The sequence below is a fragment of the Oryctolagus cuniculus genome, chromosome 15 (assembly GCF_051225735.1).
Source record: "Oryctolagus cuniculus isolate XC-2025 breed Fujian yellow rabbit chromosome 15, ASM5122573v1, whole genome shotgun sequence".
Classification (NCBI taxonomy): domain Eukaryota; kingdom Metazoa; phylum Chordata; class Mammalia; order Lagomorpha; family Leporidae; genus Oryctolagus; species Oryctolagus cuniculus.
The window spans coordinates 12,392,178-12,412,400 of NC_142881.1; the positions used below are offsets into that span (position 1 = coordinate 12,392,178).

Consider the following 20,223-nt stretch of genomic DNA (forward strand, 5'->3'; position numbering starts at 1 on the left):
TGTAGAAGACGTCCTCCCCATGACAAGACATCCCAGCAAGGTCTGAGTGTCTCTGTGCATTTACGCCTCTTAGCAGCTGTGCAATCTTCCTCCCAGCACCTAAAGTGTGCTGGCCTCAGGGCTGACTGTCGAGGATGCCCGAGGACGGGGTTAAACTACAGTTTTGGTGGGCCTCACTTCAAACTGAGTTAGAATCTTTAGTGAGTGGGTGCTGGCGCTGTGGCGTAGTAGGCTAAGCTTCTGCCTGCATCCCATGTAGGTGCTGGTTCGTGTCCCGGCTGCTCCTTTTCTGATCCAGCTCTCTGCTATGGCCTGGGAAAACAGTAGAAGGTGGCCCAAGTGCTTGGGTCCCTGAATCTGCGTGGGAGACCTGGAAGAAACTTCTGGCTCCTGGTTTCGAATTGGTCCAGCTCTGGCTGTTGCGGCTGTTTGGGGAGTGAACCAGTGGATGGAAGACCTTTTTCTCTGTCTCTCCTTCTCCCTCTCTGTAACTCAACCTTTCAAATAAATAAATAAAAATCTTTAAAAGAATAAAACATCCTTAGTGGACACTGAAATGAAAATTAAGATTTAAAAAGCTTTCCACTGACAGTCAGCCAGGTTTAACTCTCACTTGGTCTGTGAGCAGCTGGCAGGTGCTTCCTGCTGACGAGGCTTCGGGAGTTGTGCTGGTTGTCTCACACTTGAGCAGCCAGCGTTGCCATATTAGCTTTGTATGTGGGACTCAAGGTCAGGGCACAGTAAGGAGATCAGCTTGGCTAAAACAGGTACGAAGAGGAGTGGGAGATTTGACCGGATGGGCAGCAAGCTCACATCTCCACTGTAGTGGGCACTGGGAGTCAGAAGTGTCTGACAAGCACACGTTTGCGGGTCTGGGGGTGAACTGTTTCTCAGGACTCGGGCGATTGTGAGCTTCAGGAGTGGCTGTGATGCTTCAGCAGGGAGCTGTTTGCACTGATGTGTGTGCTTCTAAAGAGGTGTAGGCTCTGCAGAAACATTCAGGACTGAGGACTCCACGTGGTGCGTGGAATCCGTTAACATGAGAGAACCCTTGTATCAGTGGTCACCTGAGATTTTAGAACTCGGTGTGGGTCTAGTCTGTACAGAGTAATGTTTGATGTGGGAGGAGCAGCTGATTGTAGAGAGCATGACCTTGGGGAGCTATTTGACCATTGAACTGTTTGGGAAACGGCCTTCTATTTGTGACAGGATGGGCTTGCTCTTCTAGTACTTTCTGCGTAACTGTGGTTGGAACGGGTTGATTCTAACTATAGGAGCACGCACTTCTGGTTGCGGTATTTGTTGTGGAAGAGCTTGTTTCCTTCTGAGCAAATGAACTCACACCAAGGAAGTTACATTTTAGAGCAGTACAGAAACAGTATCTGGGACCAGGACTTCATGTTTGTACTGATATTTTGTAGTTTTGGTGATAGTGTGCGTTTTACTTGTGACATTGGGTTGACCTCCTTCCTCTCCTTTTTCCCTCCCTTACCCAGGTCCTTCCTATCTTTGGCTGTGTCACACCTTTCTTAGGAGGCACAAAAAGTTGATTACCAAGAGTGTTTCTGATTTTAACAAATTAAAAGTCACAGGCCTGTAAGCATGTAACCATTATTAGGAGTGTGTAACATCCATAAAAATGATGGGCTATTTTCTGGAGGCTTACAAGTGGATTTTAAAAGGTGTAGTAAACCAATGATCCTAAAATAGAGCTCCTAGTCGTAGTTTTTAAACCTTCATTATTATAGTGTGCTCTATGGCTTATTGCTTTTCTTAATGAGTTTAAAGCTCAGTCTTTAACATACAAGAGATTTATTTTAATAGTAGTGTTTCCTTTTTGTTCGTGTCTATCTAATATTAAAGATAATTTGTCATTATTCTTGGTAGGCCATAAATGTTTCACATAGCTGAAAATGTAGCCTCATTTATGAGATAGAAAACAAAAACTTTTCAGATAATTTTTACAGCCATTAATCCATTAGTGTCTAGGGATTTACAGAATGTCTCCAGTGAAACAGTGACTAGGAACATGAAATATGCAATGTGATGAGTTCCCTTAACACTAACTAGGACTTCGACGTTGGACTCCCCAGATACTACTTGAAACTTTTTCACCCTTTGTCATCCTAATACTCATTACTTGGCTTTCATTAATTGGTGTGTCTCCCGATGGGTTAATTTGCGGATACCAACCATTCCATCCTTCCTCGGACTCACTCGTACAAGGTTGATACTTACAGACTTCAAAATTGAAAACCAAAAAAAGTCTGTAACAGAAAAGACACACTTTGCTAAGTAATTATTACTATTTTTTGAACTGAGAGATTTGAAATACAGAGAGATTCTGTTAGAGAGAAGAAAACAAGCCAAAAAAAAAAATCCACCAAAACTACTGTAGGCTAATAAACTGATGTGAAAATTTCTCAATTTACAGCACTTGACAGGTGCTAAAAGAAAAGCATCTTTAATTTTAATGTGTTGTTAGGACCTCTTTAGAGAGACTGTACAAGTTATTAACAAGGTCCTCTGAGACAGGAGACGGGTAATTAACAAGACCTATGGAGATAGAGTTTAGGTAATTAACGAGCTCTTAGGCACTGGACACAGGATAGCACTTAGCGAGTCCGATAGTTAAAGAGAACAGGTTGTTACGATCGAATGTGAGATAGAGTGTGCACCTCCTCTTGAGGCTTCTGATAGGAGAATATTAAGGTGATATCCAGTGACCGCAGTGCGCTACTTTTTGTAAATCAATATGTAAGTTTTTTTGGTCTAACTTTTACAATAGAATTTAAGAGAATTATTTCTTTTTAAAACCAAAAAGCAGGGATGCTTTTTACATGTAGGTTAGTAATCATTGTTAATTGCCATTAATGATCATGTAAATTTTGAGAAAAATGCATAGAAAATTCATACATTATATGATTCTCAGTTACCTTAACATTTATTGTTTAGTGTTTTTTTAATTTGTGGCCTGTTGGCTAAAATTTGCCTGTTCCACATTAGCCTTGCTCCTTTTGTCAGCAAAACAGGATCTCAGCCAGGGAGGAAGCCCGCCTTGGTGCCAGGTTGGTTTTTACATATTAGGCACAGGTTCTTCCAGCCACGCTCCTGTGCTACCTGTAAGCTGGAGTTGATATTCCCAGTTGGAAATATTTGGTCTGGTTATTTCCTGTGTCAATTTGATACCACTGGTGTATGCATCTTGAGTTTTGGTTCAGAAAACTCCCATGTTCTACACATATTTATTAAAAACATATTCTACTCTAAAGGTTAAGAATATAAAGAGGGCCCTTGCGATTTCCCTAATTCATTCCATGGCCTCCCGTCTCAGGGTGGCCACTCCAGTCCATCAGGGTGTTTTTTTTCTTTCACCTCTAATAATGAACTGATATTTTAATTGTCATTATTTTTGAATATTTGCTGCATATAAGGAAATAAGATTATTAAGACATAGATCCTACTGTGACTCATGGAAAAATGTTCGTAAATATTAGGTCTGAATTTTATGCTAAGGACTGCACAGTGTGGGTATTAGGGAATGATGACTATTACTGAGTTGTGATATGATCAAACTAGTATCTTAGACAGCTGTGAGCTGGCTTGGACTATCTGCTGGGGACAGGAGATAGGGGAGGGGGCGAATTTGAGGCAGGGAGACTAGTTAAGAAGCTGTTTTAACTGTTCAGTTGGGAGTTGACAGGTGATTTGGCAGTTAACGGTGGAAAAGTAGAGAGGGTTTTTGAGAAATACTTCTTAGTTAAAATAGGCAGGATTTACTTGTTTTTTGGATGTGGTGGTGGAGACAACAATAGGAAATGGGTACAGGAGAAGACGAGAGAAGAAATGGTTACTTGATGTGTCTTCATTTGATGTCTTAAATTTGATGAAACAGGATTTTCAGAACTATTTAGTGTAATGTCAGATCTGTAGTCTTTTGAATCAAATGCAGGGTTTTAGTCTTAATAGAGAGGTTTGAGTTTTTTGGCTCTTTTAAGTGAGTTGCTCTTGTTTACTGTAGATTTTTGTTGTAGAGATTAGGAGTTATATGTTTTGAATAGTTTGAGGCTAGCAAGTTAGTATCAAAACAGCAACAGTTCTTGAATGTGTGTTTTTTAATGCTGAAAACACTAACTTCTTTGAACACAAAAGTGTAAATTTTGGTAACTGTATGCATTTAAAGTCTTTCACCTTAGCATTGTAATGTCTACACGTATTTCTCTCCAGTGTGTTTTTTTTTTTTTTCAAGATTTAGTTTATTTATTTGAAAGGCAGAGTTAGCACAATAGATAGATTTTCCATCTGCTGGTTTACTCCCCAGATGACTGCAGTGACAAGTAGGCTAGGCTGGAGCCAGCAGCCAGGAACTCCATCCTGGTCTCCTATGTGGGTGCAGGGGCCCACACACTTGGGCCATTCTCCCCTGCTTTCGAAAGCCGTTAGGAAGGAGCTGGATTGGAAGTGGAGCAGCCGGGATTCAAACTGGTGTCCACGTGGGATGCCAGTGTTGCAGGCAGCAGCTTTACCCGCTGCGCCGCCACACTGGCCACTCGCCAGGGGATCTGAAGCCGTGCCCCTTTTGGACGTCTTTGTCAGTTCCTCAGCAAGAGCGGAGCTTCTGTATCTTACGTGCTTAGCTGCAGCCTTGGTGTGCTGTGTCGGCCTCCTGCTTCTGTGCCAGGACGTTTCCACATGGGCAGTGATGGCCATATCACCCATGGTCACTTTTTTAACAATAAAGCTTTGCTTTTCAAATATAAGAAGTGTTTTTGTAAGTGTTTATTTATAATAGTAGTGTTACCTTATGTCCAGGGTGTTTTAATTAGCTGTTGGTGGTATATAAGAAAACAGTTAATGTGATTGTGGAATAATTTTTCTTCTACACATCTAACTGGTCTCTATAAACAACAGTGTCCAGACATTTGACATTTGTCTCCTTGAACTTAAGGATGAATTATTACTCTCCAATTTATTCTGTCAAATAGCTCACTGTGTAATATTATATAAAGTAAATATTAAAATACTTAAATGTACTTAAAATAAACTTTTAATGTATTTTGTGTACTTATTCTGAGCTTAGAAATCTTTTTGATTAAAGTGCTAATATTGCTTAAATAGCAATTAATTGAATGAGGTTGGCCACCATAGAGTAAAACAATTCAAGTTGCCTGTTTTTCTTGGTGGCTTAAGTGTGAAGCCCTCCGGGGCTGGGTGGGGGCTGGTTTAAAAGCGGGATTCCTGGGGGACTGAAGCTGTGCCCTCACCGGCTGTGGGAGGCCTCTCAGGAAATGACATGCAGTCAGCAGAGTGGACTGGGCTGGACAGAAGTACTAGAAGTCTGCTGGAAGCTGGGAGATGCTTCTTTAAATAGGAGACATTTGAGCTTGCCCTTGACCTTTGAACATGATTGTTATAAGTTGGAGAATGAGTAGATAGACAGCTCTTTTTGTAAATTCCAAGGAAGCTCATTACAGAATGGTTGGATGTGATTTTGAAGGAGTGTTTTATAGGTGGTGACTACATGCTATTACATCATTAGCTCCTTACTAACGCCCTAGTAATTCCACCATTTATTTTATAGTTGGAGGTGTGGAACTGTGTTCTCTGCGGTCCCCTGCCTGGCAGGCTGCTCAGGAAGTGTGTTTGCTACGTTAGGCTACCAGGAGTGTAATGAACTCTCTGGTTTCAGAGCCAGGTGTGGGAATGTGGATGTTCCAGTTAATCATGCATTTTGTTACAGTGGAGGTATACAATGTATGTCATATAGATTTTTCATCTTTAAAGAAATTGTCCAGAATAATTAAAATTGAAAATCATACTAGGGCCGTCGCCGTGTCTCACTTGGCTAATCCTCTGCCTGAGGCACCTGCATCCCATATGGGCACTGGGTTCTAGTCCTGGCTGCTCCTCTTCCAGTCCAGCTCTCTGCTGTGGCCCGGGAGTGCAGTGGAGGATGGCCCAAGTACTTGGGCTCCTGCACCCGCCTGGGAAACCAGGAAGAAGCACCTGGCTCCTGGCTTCGGATCGGCATAGTTCCGGCCGTGGCGGCCATTTGTGGGGTGAACCAACAGAAGGAAGACCTTTCTCTGTCTCTCTCTCATTGTCTGTAACTCTACCTGTCAAATAAAAAAAAAAAAAAGAAAAAATCATACTGAACATAATTTAATTTTTAATTTGGAAGATGCATTTGTTTCCCTTCTTCCAATAAAGGATTTTAAAACAACATGAAAATACAAATACACTAATACAAGAATATTTTGAAGGGAGTTTAGGATAGGTGTTAAGTTTTGACTTAGGGGTCAGGCAAGACTGGGTGTGAGTCTCTGGTGAATAGCTGTGTGACCTTACTTGTTAACCTTTTAAAGCTGCTTTTTTTCCCAGCTGTAAAGTGGGGCTAACAGCCCTGGTGTGGACTGGTGAAATAGCACCCTGCACACAGAGGGCGAGTGTAGCCCGGCACACCGGCAGTGGTAGCTCCGGCTCTGATCTTATCACACGGTGGCTACTGAATACTTAACCTTTGCTTTAAACATCCCAAAGATGTTGGGAGAAAAGTGGGACTTAGTCCAAATACTATATTCTCAAGTTAAATCATCTTAAATGAAAGAATTTAGGAACTCATGTTTTTTTACCAGTTAATAAAAGATACACATTTGGCAAGAAACAATAAATAGTATTTTCTAGTGTCTTTCTAAACATATATCCAGTAGTAAGCTTGAATAAATTAATCACACTGAAATTAAATGGAAGTATTTCCTGCATTAAGTAGAGAGTGTATTACTTTACAAGGCAAAACTGTCACAATATTGCTAGTAAAGTCTTGTTCAGAAATTGCTGCAAGCACTAGCAAGGACAGTGCACGGCAGATAGCTGAGCTCTGCCTCCCAGTGAAGCACAATGGCGCTTCCAAACTCAGACGGCAAGCTCAGATGGAGCTGTTACAGAAGGCAGTTTAAGGATAAATCCTGCCCGCTGAAACCGCCCCAGAACGTTTCGGAGTTCCCTTTGGGAACAGGGTCCCTAAGGGGAATTCACAGGAGCGCTTGTGTATGTTCTAACAGTTTGGAGATGGGCTCTTCATTTTTTGTCAATTGAAGATGCCCTCTTTTCTCTGTTTTTGTAACCAAGAGTGTAAGTTTCTACTTGAGTAGTTTCTGGGCTTTAGATTCTGTAATATGAACCAAATACTGTTAGTTGTGTTTTTAATGTCCTGTCATTCTGGTTGTACAAAATATTCCTCACTTAACAGAAGAAAATGCATAACCAGAATTTGGTGATAAATACTCTTGGGCCATCAGCTTCTTTTATTGGACTTCATACATGTTGCATGTGCAAGAGGTGGGAAGGCAGGTCATCTTGTGCCAGTTATCTTTAGACTTTACCAGCTGGTATGTTTTAGGGTGACTTGCTAAAGTGGAAGATGTTTGTTCTCAGAATTAAAAAGGAATGGAGACTTCTGCCCTTGCTCGGTTATGTGTTGCCCTCCTTTCTCGTAGGAGAGTTCTGTTGATGCTGTGATAGAAGGGATGTGTAAGGCGTAGCCTCATCTTCAGGTCACAGCAGAGAGATGCAGGGTGTGTGATTGTCCTAATGGATGATATGCAAAGTGCAGGTGGAGATAAAAAAAGATGGGAGCTGAGATGTAGCAAGTTAGGAAGTGTAGGCGTTGCGGAAAAGGTCAGATCAAGAGTCTCCCTCTGTGCAGAGAGAGGAGAGGGCGTTTGTGAAGGGAGGTTAAAACGAGACATGGCGGAGAAGTCAGAGTGAGCGTTCTGTTCTGTGGCTCTCATGTCCCCAGCACACTGGGACTCCTGCAAGTTTGAATTGGTAGTGGAGATGAAACCTTAGCGGTGGGAACTTAACAGTGAAGAACTCCCATCACATTCTGTAGAAGCTATGGAGAGTTTTCAGCACGTGGGTGCTGTAATGAGACACTCTTTTTAGGAAACTCAGAACAGTGGCAGTAGCCGGGTGCTAGCCTGCCTGGGATGATGCACGTGCAGACTCCGAGAACTATGTGAGTGAGACAGACCGTGTTTCTAAGTGCAATTTTAGATTCAGACAAAAACTTTCTTCAGTGAAAAATAATCTGTTATGTAATATATAGGGACAGGACACTGGAGAAATGATTACGGCGTCAGGAATTTCCCAATATTAAAGGTACATTTTCTTTTTTTTTTTATTTTTATTTATTTATTTATTTTTTGACAGGCAGAGTGGACAGTGAGAGAGAGAGAGAGAGAGAAAGGTCTTCCTTTGCCATTGGTTCACCCTCCAATGGCCGCCGCTGCTGGCGCACTGCGGCCAGCGCACTGCGCTGATCCGAAGGCAGGAACCAGGTACTTCTCCTGGTCTCCCATGGGGTGCAGGGCCCAAGCACTTGGGCCATCCTCCACTGCACTCCCTGGCCACAGCAGAGGGCTGGCCTGGAAGAGGGGCAACCGGGACAGAATCCGGCGCCCCGACCGGGACTAGAACCCGGTGTGCCGGCGCCACAAGGCGGAGGATTAGCCTAGTGAGCCGCGGCGCCGAACAGGTACATTTTCTAAATAAGTGGATGCTTATGTTTTAACTGGTTTTGAATATTTTTCCCATCATGAAGAAACATTCATAAATAGCTGAATGAGAGGTAGTATAATGTATTTCTGATAATCTCTATTCATCTCTGAGGAAGTTTTATACAAGCATTATGTCATTTTCCAGCAAACATTTTGTAGTTCCGTAGTCCTGCTAAAGCAGGCCTGATTGGGCCTGATTACAGATTGTCCTTGAGCGTGTGAGGCCTCCCTGGGGACAGCACCTGGCTTCCCTTCCATGGACATGACTTTGTCCCAGACAGGGACAGTCAGCCTGGGGTGCTCTTGGCCAAGGACGTTATGAGTCCCCTGGTTGTCTTTACCTGCTCCAGAGACACCAGGGGAGCCTCATCCCCGTATTGGTGGAAGGGTGACCTCTGGCCAGGCTGTCTGCAGACCCTCTCCTAGGAGTAGACTGAACGAGGCTGCAGGGTTGTCCTTGATCACAAAGACAGACTGAGCCCATGGTGGGTCTGACCTTGCCAGAGGGCCCCGTATCCTCATCACTGCTTCCCACATTCAGTTCTGCTTGACCCCAAACAAACTGGGCGTGGTCATGCACCCACACAGGCCTAGAGGCAGAGGACGACTGGTGGTGATGTGGCGTGTGGTGGCAGGGTCTGCCCAGAGCCTGATAGACACAGAGAATTTTCCCAAAGATGTTGGGAGAAAAGATTCCGTGTTGAGGGACACATGATTATATTACAGAATAAAATGGGAAAATTCACTTGCATTTTCAAGTAAAGCTTCAGATGTCAAAGAAATTTTATGCTTGTTGCTGAATTTATACTTCTCATGTGTTAGGCTTACTAAAGAGAAAAGTTTGAGAAGCTTAATTTTAAAAGATGACTTTCGGAAGCCATGGGGCTTATGTTTGGGTCTGGTGAGTAGTTTGCACAGTCTTTGAACTAATTATTTCTTTTCCTTACCAGGAAAAAGTAGCAAGTTAAACTGGATTTAAATATTATATTATTGATGAAACATGCCTTAATTTCATAGATGTTTTTAAATCCTCAGGTTTTAGGGCTTCTCCAACGACATAGTCATTGTTCATTATAGAAAAGTGCTGTCCATGATGCTTGATGTCACTGACCACAGTTTTTAATTGTTTTGCCTCTGAGATCTCATAAAAGGTACCCTGTGGGAATATTAATGAGTAAATTACTGTTAATCCCCATGGATGTTTATGTATTGGGTTCTGTTTTGTCATCCAAGGGTTTAGTGTGCATGCCCAGTCCCCAGAGAACATAGTATTTAATCTATATTCTCATTACCTGGTCTTTGCTTTTTTCTAAAAAGAATGAAAAAATACCAAGTTTCACTTTGCCTTTTAAGCTGTATTTTCATGTGTAATAAGCACAGTGGAAATTTCTGAAGATTGTATTAACTAGTGAAAGCTCTCTTTAGGCACGCCATTTCTTTAGAGCTTTGGGAAGAGGAGTATTAAAGGACATTTAAAAAAATCTTTATTAACATGCAATCTAACATGTAATTCTTCTTCCATAGTCTAAGGGAAGAAGACGTGTGGAAACAGTTCTGTTTAAGATTTATCAGAAAAATCTCAAAGTGATCTTTATTGTAGTCAAATACCTGGTCTGGTAGACCTGGTTGGTAAACTGGATAAACTGGCTAATTGAATTGCTTTGGAACCTTTCCTCATTTCTTACTGGCAGATAGAAATATTGAAGTACTTCCTCCTGTCTTAAATAGAACTGAAAGAAACATCCCATTGCTGTGCTCTCAGGTCTTGAGATGAGTGGTCATTGTTAATCAGGAACAGGGTTTCTTCTGCCCTTGGGGGACTGATACTTTGTTGGCAGAACTTGTATTGGCCTTTCATCGATTCACTCAGTCAGCTAGTAGCCAGGTTTTAGTAAGCTCTGGCTGTGAAGTTATTCAGCATTTGATTGTTGAGCATCACTGTGCCAGAGGTTATGACTGAAAAGATTAATGAGATACTAGTTCCTTCCTCTAGTGGCTTCCAGTAAAAGGAGATGGGAACCCTACCAGTTAAGACACATACAGAAAAGGCATTTTGTCATACAGGACATTCTCATACTCATTTCTTTCAATCCACTCTTCCCCCGACCCCAACGAAACCTCTAATTAAAGAATACAAACTTCGTGCATTCACAAGTTCAGCTTTAGGAATATAGTGATTCTTTCCACCATATCTGCCCTGCCACCACCCCTCTTCCCTCGCCCATTCCCAGTCCCATTCTCCACTAAGATCCATTTTCAGTTAACTTTATACACAGAAGACCAACTCTATACTAAGTAAAGAATTCAACCATTTGCACTAAAAACAAAACCAAAAAACTCTTCCTCAACAGTCAAGACAAGGGCTGTTCAAAGTCATTGCATCTTGAAGTTAATTTCATCTCCTTTTTTTTTTATTGAGAAACTTAATTAACTTTAAAGATTAAAGCACCCAAGAATGATACATCTTTTGTGAGCACTTAGACAAAACTGTAACTTATGAGACATAAGAATATCCTCCACTTAATACATTAAAAGAAAGTAAGTCCTTGAGAACAATTTCTGTCATAAACTAAGGAAGCATCTAAGAAAGCAAGCAATGGAGTCGGACACTTAGGCATAACTAAAACTTAGGAGACTTAAGAATATCCTCTACTTCGTATGCTAAAATGGAATAGATCTTTGAAAACAAGTTTTACTGTTAACTCTCATAATACAACTCTTTGAGGACAGAGGTCCTGCATGGGAAGTTAGTGCACAGTGACTCCTGTCGTTAATTTAACAATCAGCACTGTGACATCAGTGGTCACCCAAGGCTCTTGACATGCCTAGGCTATGGAAGTCTTTTGAATCCACAAACTTTGTCAGTAGTTAGACAAGACCATAAGCAAAGTGGAAGTTCTCTCCTCCTCTCAGAGAAAAGCACATCTTTCTTTGGTGACCACTTCTTTCCACTGGGGTCTCACCCACTGAGGTCCTGCTTGTAGGACATGTTTTGCCACAGTGTCAATCCCCTCTTAATCCTCATTCTTTGAAATAGATAGTGGTGTTTGTATTTCTTAAATTAATAAAAATGTATATGAAATTAGGGCAGTTAAGTAAGTTGAGTACTAGGTGCTGGGCAGTGAGACTGGAAAGAGAAATTGGGTAAAATCTAATGGGCTTTAAAAGCCGGACTAACAAATTTCATCATTTTTCAGGGGAAGTTAGAGGCCAGAATTGTTTTGACATTTAACTGAGGCTGGACATGAGCTTGAGGGCGCCATATCCAGCCAGGTGCTGGCCGGCGTGGGCAGAGCCTCCAGGGGCTGAGGCAGTGGGTAGGTGGGGAGGGGCAAATCTGTGATCAGAATGGTAGTGTTGCAAATGAGTAGTGAGGGAGTTCCAAGGGTTCCAAGGTCTGCATCCTGACCTGGCCCCGTGTTTCTGAGCCCTCACGCTGCAAGCTGGAGTGCAGGCTGTCTGAGGCTTCACCTGGTGTACCCGGGAGACAGTGTGCTGGGAGGAGAACCAGACTGAGCTGACCTGCAAGACCAGATGGGGGCTGCTTTGGGATCTTAATTTTGAGGCACAGGTAAGATTTTCAATGTCTTTTCACCAGACATTTATAAACATAATATTGGATAAAGAGATTCTGATTGAACGGTGTTAGTCATCCATCTGTCTAGTGGTGATTATGGGAGAATATGAAATAAGGTAAAGTAGAAAAAGGTCTAGGGGCCAGCATTGTGTCACAGCAGGTTAAGCTGCCACCTGCAACGCCAGCATCCCTTATGAACGCTGGTTTGAGGGTGAAAGTCTTGGCTGTGCCACTTCCTATCCAGTTCCCTGCTGATGTGCCTGGGGAAGTAGTAGATGGCCCAAGTGCTTAGGCTCCTGCCACCCACATGGGAGACCCAGATGAGTTCCAGGCTCCTGGCTTCTTCCTGGCCCAGCCTCAGCTGTCGGAGCCATTTGAGGAGCAAACTAGGGGGTGGAAGACCTATGCCTCTCCCTCTCTCTGTAATGCTGCCTTTGAATAATAAATAAATCTTTAAAAAGAGACAAAAGAAAAAGGTCTGAAAACAACCTTAAGAAATATCCAGTGTTTCTCACCTAGGGTTGAAAAGAGGAAGATGACAAGGAAAAGAAGTAGTTAGAGACTTAGGCGCAAACCTCTGCCACCAGACATCATGGAAGAGAGTCCAGGAAGGAAAAGTCGTTGGTTACCAGAGGGAGCTGAGAGGTTAAGGAGACGGGCTGTTGCCTTAGCCAAGATCACTTGTTAGTGATTTTCATCGAAGACGCCATGAGTGTTGGTGGTGGGAGATGTGTTTGAGCTTATAGGAGGCGAGTGAGTAAAAGTCACAGAGTTGGCCAGGGTTGCTTGGGAGGGTTTAGAGATTGGGAGAATGAAAGTGGTAGAATATCCAAGGGGTTATGAATGGACTGTTAGTATGCTTTGGTGAAGATGTGAGTAAATACAGGTGGGTTCAGTGACAGCTGCGATGACAGTGGGCTCTGTACAGCAGGGTGCTGTGGGAGTGAGGGACTGGAAGAATCAGGGTGGGATTTTGATTGTAACTGTACCCTACCTTATTGATTACTATTCCTTTGGAACCCTGTTCAGAGAAACTCTGTGTAAAACGTGTAAAAATTGTAAGGCAGTATGTAAATACAAGGTGGCATTACTCAAATGCAAGACACAATAAGTAATGCCATTTCAAAAATGCAGGTGCAGTAAGGCTTTAAAAATAAAATCCTAAATTGACAATAATTTTAAACATCAAGTTGTCCAGCCCTCCAGATGAGAAAAGTGTTGTTATAGGAAGGCCAGGAGTTTCCTCTTAGCTAGCAGTGTGTTGTCATTTACAAAGTAGAAGACTGAAGAAGAAGAAAAAGTAATGTTAGAAGTCGGTAGTTCCGGAACATCAGCCAGAACTGGAAGGGAAGGGAACGTGGGCGCCGTGTCGGCGGTTGTGATGCCTTGTTTTCTTTGGTGCTTTTTTCTGTCTAATAACAGAAATAGAACAGACATTGTCATTAAGCGTTTACATTTTAAGTGAGTAGTTGCTGGTGCTCTCTGTGTGTTCTTGTGTCAGCTGAGCGAGTTCCAGCAGGAGGCAAGTGACATGTCCAGAACAGCTGAATGGAGGAGGCGGGGGAGTGAGGGGGCGGCCCAGGGAGGGGCATCAGGAGGGGCTCGTGCAGCGCAGGGCAGCCCAGCAGGGAGGCCCTGAGCAGGCAGCCTGGGGACTGGGGACCGCGTTGCAGACGCCCCCGGCTGCCCTCTGGCTGCTCCGGTCTTGCTGAGGCCTCCCGGTGGCACCAGTGGGCAAGGGAGCCCAGGTGGTTCACTCTGCAGACGTGAGCCTGCCGAGGGGCAGGTGGGGAAGGGCGCAGTTACTCCAGTCCTGTTGCTTCCTAGCCATTGTTCTGTCTCCTTAATTAAGACTGCCGGTCTTGAAGTCTTTCTGAGTCATTTTTGGATGGAAGAAGCCTCGGGAAGTTGCATGGGACTTCGTGAAAGCTGCTGCCTCTGAGCCCACCGTGGGCACCTCTGTGGAGGAGCCCTACGTAGACTGTGGAGTTTGGTTGCCTCTCTTTGCCTCCTGACTCTGCTGTTTAATGAGTGTTGCTTTGGGTAAGCTGCCCAACATCTCTGCTCATTTCCTCGTCTGTAAATGGAGCTGATTCCGACAGGCGCTTCCTAGGACAGTTACTAGGATTAGGGTGAGGTGAGTGTGTGAAGCCCTCAGGTCTCTGGTGCCACAGGTAAAGTCCAGAAAATACCAGTTGTCGTGAGGACCAGCGGAAGTGCTCTGCCACGAACCAGAAATGGGCGTCCTTTTTTCAGATTCTTGAAAGGTATTGCAGTTGTGTTTTTTTGTTTGTTTGTTTGTTTGTTTTGACAGGCAGAGTTAGAGAGAGAGAGAGAGACAGAGAGAAAGGTCTTCCCTCCATTGGGTCACCCCCCAAATGGCCTCTACGGCTGGCGCACTGTGCTGATCCAAAACCAGGAGCAAGGTGCTTCCTCCTGGTCTCCCATGGGGTGCAGGGCCCAAGCACTTGGGCCATCCTCCACTGCACTCCCGGGCCACAGCAGAGAGCTGGCCTGGAAGAGGAGCAACCGGGACAGAATCCGGCGCCCCGACCAGGACTAGAACCCGGGGTGCCGGCACCGCAGGCAGAGGATTAGCCTAGTGAGCCACGCGCTGGCCAGGTGTTGCAGTTCTTAGCATACACCCCTCCCAGCTGCCTCTGTCACCTCAGGGAAGTGGAGGTCTCTGGAGCCCACTCTCAGTTACACAGGTAGACAAATAGATGTTCTCCTTGGAAAATAACCACTGCTGGGTGTTCTCCTGTGGTAGGTAGTCACACCCTTTTCTAGCACAACAAGAAACCTGCTGGTGTTTGGGCACCTGACTCCCACCTCCCCTCCCTTTCCTGCTCCTCCCCCTCCCCACTAGGTGGCACGCTGCCTGGCTTTGGCAGATCATTTGAATTCACTTATTAAATATAAAATAGGTCAGGTTGTAGGCCAAAATGGACTTGCTTTATGGTTTCGGTAGTAATGGGTTTTGGAAGGAGATGAGAGTTGTGTGTGTTGCTCCATGAATTCTCATTGAAAGGTTTCAAATCCTCCAAGAGTTGCACACAGCGTGCATTGTCTTTCAGTCGTGCTGGGAGCCAGTTCTAATACATCGTTGTATTAGAATGGGTCTTCCCATCTTTATAAACCCTTCATATTTTTTTCACTGTGAGTAGTCTTTCTCTTTTTAGGTTTTCTTGCTCCAAAAGAACGTATGTGTGTTTTAAAAAGAGAAGGGAAAGGATGAAGAAAACAGTAGTGACCAGCTTCGTCACTGTGTAGGGATTGGGTTTTTCTCTGGCCGAGGCAAGCATACAGGAGGCCAGTCCTCAGCAAGATAGGTGGACAGTTTCAGGTTCTCTTCCGTTTATTTCCTGTTTCTTCACGCGTTATTTATTCCAACTTTGAGTCAAATTAAAGAGTGATATTATAGAAGAGACACCAATAATTCCTGGAAATACTTAGAAACTATTTCAGATTTTAGAATTAGAGTTTACTTGGAAAATTTTTTAGAATTTGAAAATACCATAAAGTAAAAATATTTGAGCTTCTGCTTAAAAAGTTAATGTTAAGGCTGTTAAGGGCAAAGCATTTTTTCAGTTTGAAATCTTTTTTAAATAGCAATTTAAAATATGTTTGTTAGTTTAAAAGTTACGTTTAAATTCCCTCTAAACTCTTTGACTCCTCATTTCTAAAATTAATTTTTTTTAAATTCTGGAATTTCAATTTATATAGACATCTTTTTTAGTGTGAGCATGTCTGAGTGTATCTTACACCTGATTAAAAACACCATTTTCCTTAACCTGTCGACAGCTCAGTTGAGCAGTCAGATTGTGTTACTCAGTATCTTGTCTGACACAGGATGGCAGCCCAAAGAGAAAGATATCACAAATGGGTGCCACACGTCAATAAATAGAGACATTTTATTTTGCGCCAGGCTAATTCAACCCAGTTCAGCTTGCTCTTTTTTCCCCCTAAAGGACGGATCAGAAAAGGCAGCCGTGAATGACCGAGTTTGTCCTGTGTTTGACACGTCAGTGTGTGAATAGAAAGCAGACCCCAAGAGAGGGCTTCTGGCTGGAGATTGCAGACAATGGCCTGCCCCGGAGCGCGCTCACTGTGCTCTGCCCCGTGGTGGGCTGCAGCGGTCCCAGGTCACTCAGGCACCACGGGCACCTTTGTTCCCCCTTAGAGTTGTGACCTTGTGAATGTTGTCTTCCTGAACCATTCTCAGCGGTTGTCAGGTGGTCACTGAGTTTCATTCTAGTTCCATATTGTTAGTGTTGTGATTTTTTTTTTTTGGTTAAAATCCTTATCTTAAATGCCTGTTGCTTGACAACCCTTGACAGTAAATGTACCAGTATTTCTGTGTCTTAGTTCAGTTTCTTCCTGAGACGTACTGAAATGTATACAGTCATAACATCAAACATGCTCAAGGATGCAATGGGATGGGTTATGCCACCAAACATGACACATTTACTTACGGTTTTTGAGAGAAGGGGACATTGGCAAAAACACTGCCCATTGCTCAGTGGTTTGGATCTACAGCCCTTGCAGAACCCCTCCAGGCCTCCGCCACCCGCCCCTCCCTGCCTGGTGTTCCAGTGTCTTTGATGTCCCATGGCGCCGGCAGCCATCTAGAACCCCCTCCTCCGCCTGCCACACCTGTCCCTCGTGTAGTTAGTCCTGCTGTTCCCGTGGGTGAGGCCTTGGACTGACTGACTGCAGCGATGCTGACTTGGCTGAGATTCAGGGCTTCACAGTGCAGCCCTGCTCAGGAAGGGGGCCTCTACACAGGGGAGGGGGCTGGGGCCGTGTGTCCCAGCTGGACAGCTCACCAGTCACCGGCCCTGTGACCGCCTGCTAGTCAGCTAACCTGTCTGGGACTCATTTCCTTGTTTTTAAAGTGAAGATGCAAAGGTCTGGGACCATAGGACCCCTTAAGGGTCATGAAGATTGAGTTATGTTTGGTGAAGGCCTGAGAACAGTGTGTGACGCAGCTCAAGTGCTGTGCACATAATGTATGAAATAAATTTAGGAACGTGTTCTCTCTCTAGTTCCTGGGTTGTGTTTTGCATGCTGTGAACTCGGTTAATCTTCGCAGTAGTCTTAGGTGGGAGACACTGTCGGCACCCTCGTTTTATAGATGAGGGACCGAGACACCATCGGAGTTCACTTGCGCAAGGTCTCGCAGCAAGCACCGCAGAGCGAGGATTTGCAGTCACTGCTCAGCTCAGGGTCCTTCACCCCTTCTCACCAGCACCTCGGAGACTGTCAGGCCCAAATGTAAATCATTTTGTCCTTGAGGGCATGGCCATCAGTGGAGTGAAATGCAGCAGATTGTGTTTCTTGACCCATTAGAGAACACACTGAGATAATGGGGCAGGGAGAGGCTAGTCCCCCTGGACCCTGATGTTGCCTGTCTTGCAGGGGATGGGAACCACATGTGTTAGCAGCTGTCGGGCCGAGGTGGACTCTACAAAAGCCTGGAGTCCGCCTTTGTCATCGTTTTCTTTTAAGGTGCCCTCGCCAGGCTCTTGACGCTCCGCTGGTCCAGGGCCATGCAAAATAGCAGAAGACGTGTCAGGCACAGAGTGTGTAAGTGATGAATGTAGGTGTTTGAAGCATGCTTGCCTCTTCTGTGTCTCCCAGCTCTAGTAGAATACAGAGTCTCTCCACAGGAGCTCCACCTAGAGCAGGTCAGCGCCAGTTCTGGGAGCTGGTACTGCAGGTCTCAGGCACAGCGGACGAAGCCTTGGCTCCGTGGGAAATGCGCCGGAGGTGGTTAGATACACGTGCCTGTCATTCCTGCGCTGTAAATGTTTTCCAGGAGTTATCCAGTGGCCAGACTTTTTGTCACACAATGATAAGTTTTAACAATGGGTTTCTTAAAAGGATGTGCAGATAGCGAAAAACAAATCTGTTGTGCACCAACGTCTCCCTGTGAGTGTGGGAAAGAAAGGCTGCTAGCACAGTAATGCTGAGTAGCGGCTGGCTCTAAGGCTGGTATCTTAAGTGCTGGGTAAAAATTAAACTTGGGCAACACTGATGAAATATTGACTCATCAGATGGCTTTGAAGTTCAGCTTCTTTGGGGTTGCAGTCGCCTTCCTAATGGACATGTTTCAAAGAAGAAAATGGTTACAGCATTCAGCTGTGATGTGTTTTATTCTCTGCATGGGAGAAATCTTGCTTTGGTCTGTTTTGGTATTTAAATTTTGAAGACTAGCTACTTAGAAATCACATTAGTGATGTAAATGGTTCCTACAACTCTGAAATAATTTTCATTGATAGGTCAATATTTGAAAATTATTTTTTCTTGTACTTGTAGCATTTTAAAGGTTGATTTAACTCATTTCTTCTGTGATTTTTCCAACCCAAGTTTATTAATTCTCCCGTTGTTTTTTTATCAGAAGGTTTACGGTGAGTTGTGGGTGTATAAAATGAGTAATACGTTATCAGAAGTAGTTTTGTAAACTGCATTGCTGGGTAATATATTTATGTTTAAAGATTTTAGAAATGACATAGAGGTACAGTTCTAATGGGAGCGTCAGGTTTTTTCTTTTCATAGTTTAAAATTTTAGGTGCTTTAAGATTGTTGAATACTGTTTTCCTTCTCTATCTTGGATCACATTTTACTCGGGCAGTTGAAGATTTTAAGAAACTTTTGCCACAGTGTTCATTAAGATGTTTTTGTGTTTCTTAAGGACTTTGACGCACTTTAACGTTTATCTTTGTGTTTTATTAGTTTTCATATGAATCCGACAAGCGATGAAGACCTCAGGAAAATCCCGGTGAGTTGTTGAGGGGCTAGAGAATTACTGAAGCAAGCTGGCGTCTCTGGCTCATGTGTCTGAAGGTGCCTTCCTCCCCTCTGTGCCTCAGAAGGGCTTAGCGTGGTAATTTTGTGAGATTCAGGTTTTGCCTTTAATAAACAATAGAATGTGACATCTGTACGTAGATCTATGTATAGGATCTATGAAACTTCAAGTAAACATAGCTACAGTTGAAGCCAGTTTAGAACATACATATTTTGTTTGCAAAGTATCCTGAAATTAATGTGAAAGCTGTAAGTGCAGATCAACAGCATAGTTAAGAAAAGAGAGCACGTGGAGAAAACTAACATTTTTGGTTGTTGGGACAAGGATTTCGAAGACAGAATAAAGCCGCTTGTTAGCTTTCAGCGATGGGGAAACATCCTGGCAGAGACCCAGTTAACCAGAAAGTACTTGAAAGCAGAAGTAGTGGAGGACACCTGTCTGGCTGGTCAGAACAAAACCAGATATGTTAGAGGATAGGCAGCAGCCAGCTAGATAGCTCCTGGGTTCTGTGAGGATTCTTCAGCTCCTCGCTTCATTTTATTGTTGTTTGAAGTCCAGTGTTGGGTGTCTATTCTGAGTTCCATTGCGACTGCAGTCAGTTCTAAATATTATTAAACCTAGAGCATTGTTACTGTACAAAAATACGGGCAAATGGTCGTAGTAGAAAGCTAAATTCTCACGAGTAACAGAAACAGAGCTTTGATTCCAGGGGGCTTGTGGTTGAGTTTTAGCCATCTGTCCTGAATGTGTGTGATCCAGATGTATAATAAGAATTTTTTTAAGTGATCACATAACAATTTTTCTAGGATGTGATATGGCTAGAACTAGCCAAAGTGGGGTCAGGCTTTATTTTATAAACCATTCTAAATGCAGTTGTCTGTCGTTAAAATTGCAGAAAACATAGAAGCAGAGGACGTTGGACTGTGTTTTTGCTGTTTTATGTAAATGATTTGTAAGTTTTGATGTTTCATAAATACTCAAGTCTTTATAATGCAGCAGTCTGGTGAGAAATGTCAGAAGAGATGGAGTCAGCCTTTGATCAGGTAGTAAAATGAATTCTATCAGACGCTACTTAATCTCAAACAAAGTGCAACATCAAAAAATCGATTTAATGTGTAGCTATTGTTTATTAAATAACCTTAATTACAATTTCTATGTGCTTGTAAATGTACTTTTCCAAATCTTGTAATTTATTGCTATAAAAGCATCCTTAGAATTCTTTTAAAGAAATAAAATGTGAAAATTGTTTTAGTTAAAGGATTTAAAGGTGATAAAAG

General features: G+C 43.4%; 1 protein-coding gene across 7 annotated transcripts in view; it reads left to right on the forward strand.

Moving 5' to 3' along the window:
• Positions 1-20,223, forward strand: part of RAB11FIP2 (RAB11 family interacting protein 2) — a 42,738-nt gene that overhangs the window by 13,556 nt on the left and 8,959 nt on the right. For 6 of the 7 annotated variants that reach the window (XR_016221525.1, XR_011382755.2, XR_011382756.2 and 3 more), the window contains one exon: positions 18,874-18,919. Coding sequence is in view for 3 of the 7 variants with exons in the window: in XM_002718682.6 (XP_002718728.3) it covers positions 18,874-18,919 (46 nt within the window). In the remaining 4 variants the exon portion in view is untranslated. Of the gene's footprint in view, positions 1-259; positions 18,323-18,873; positions 18,920-20,223 lie in introns of all 7 variants that reach the window. The other variant, XR_016221526.1, reaches the window with a different exon arrangement.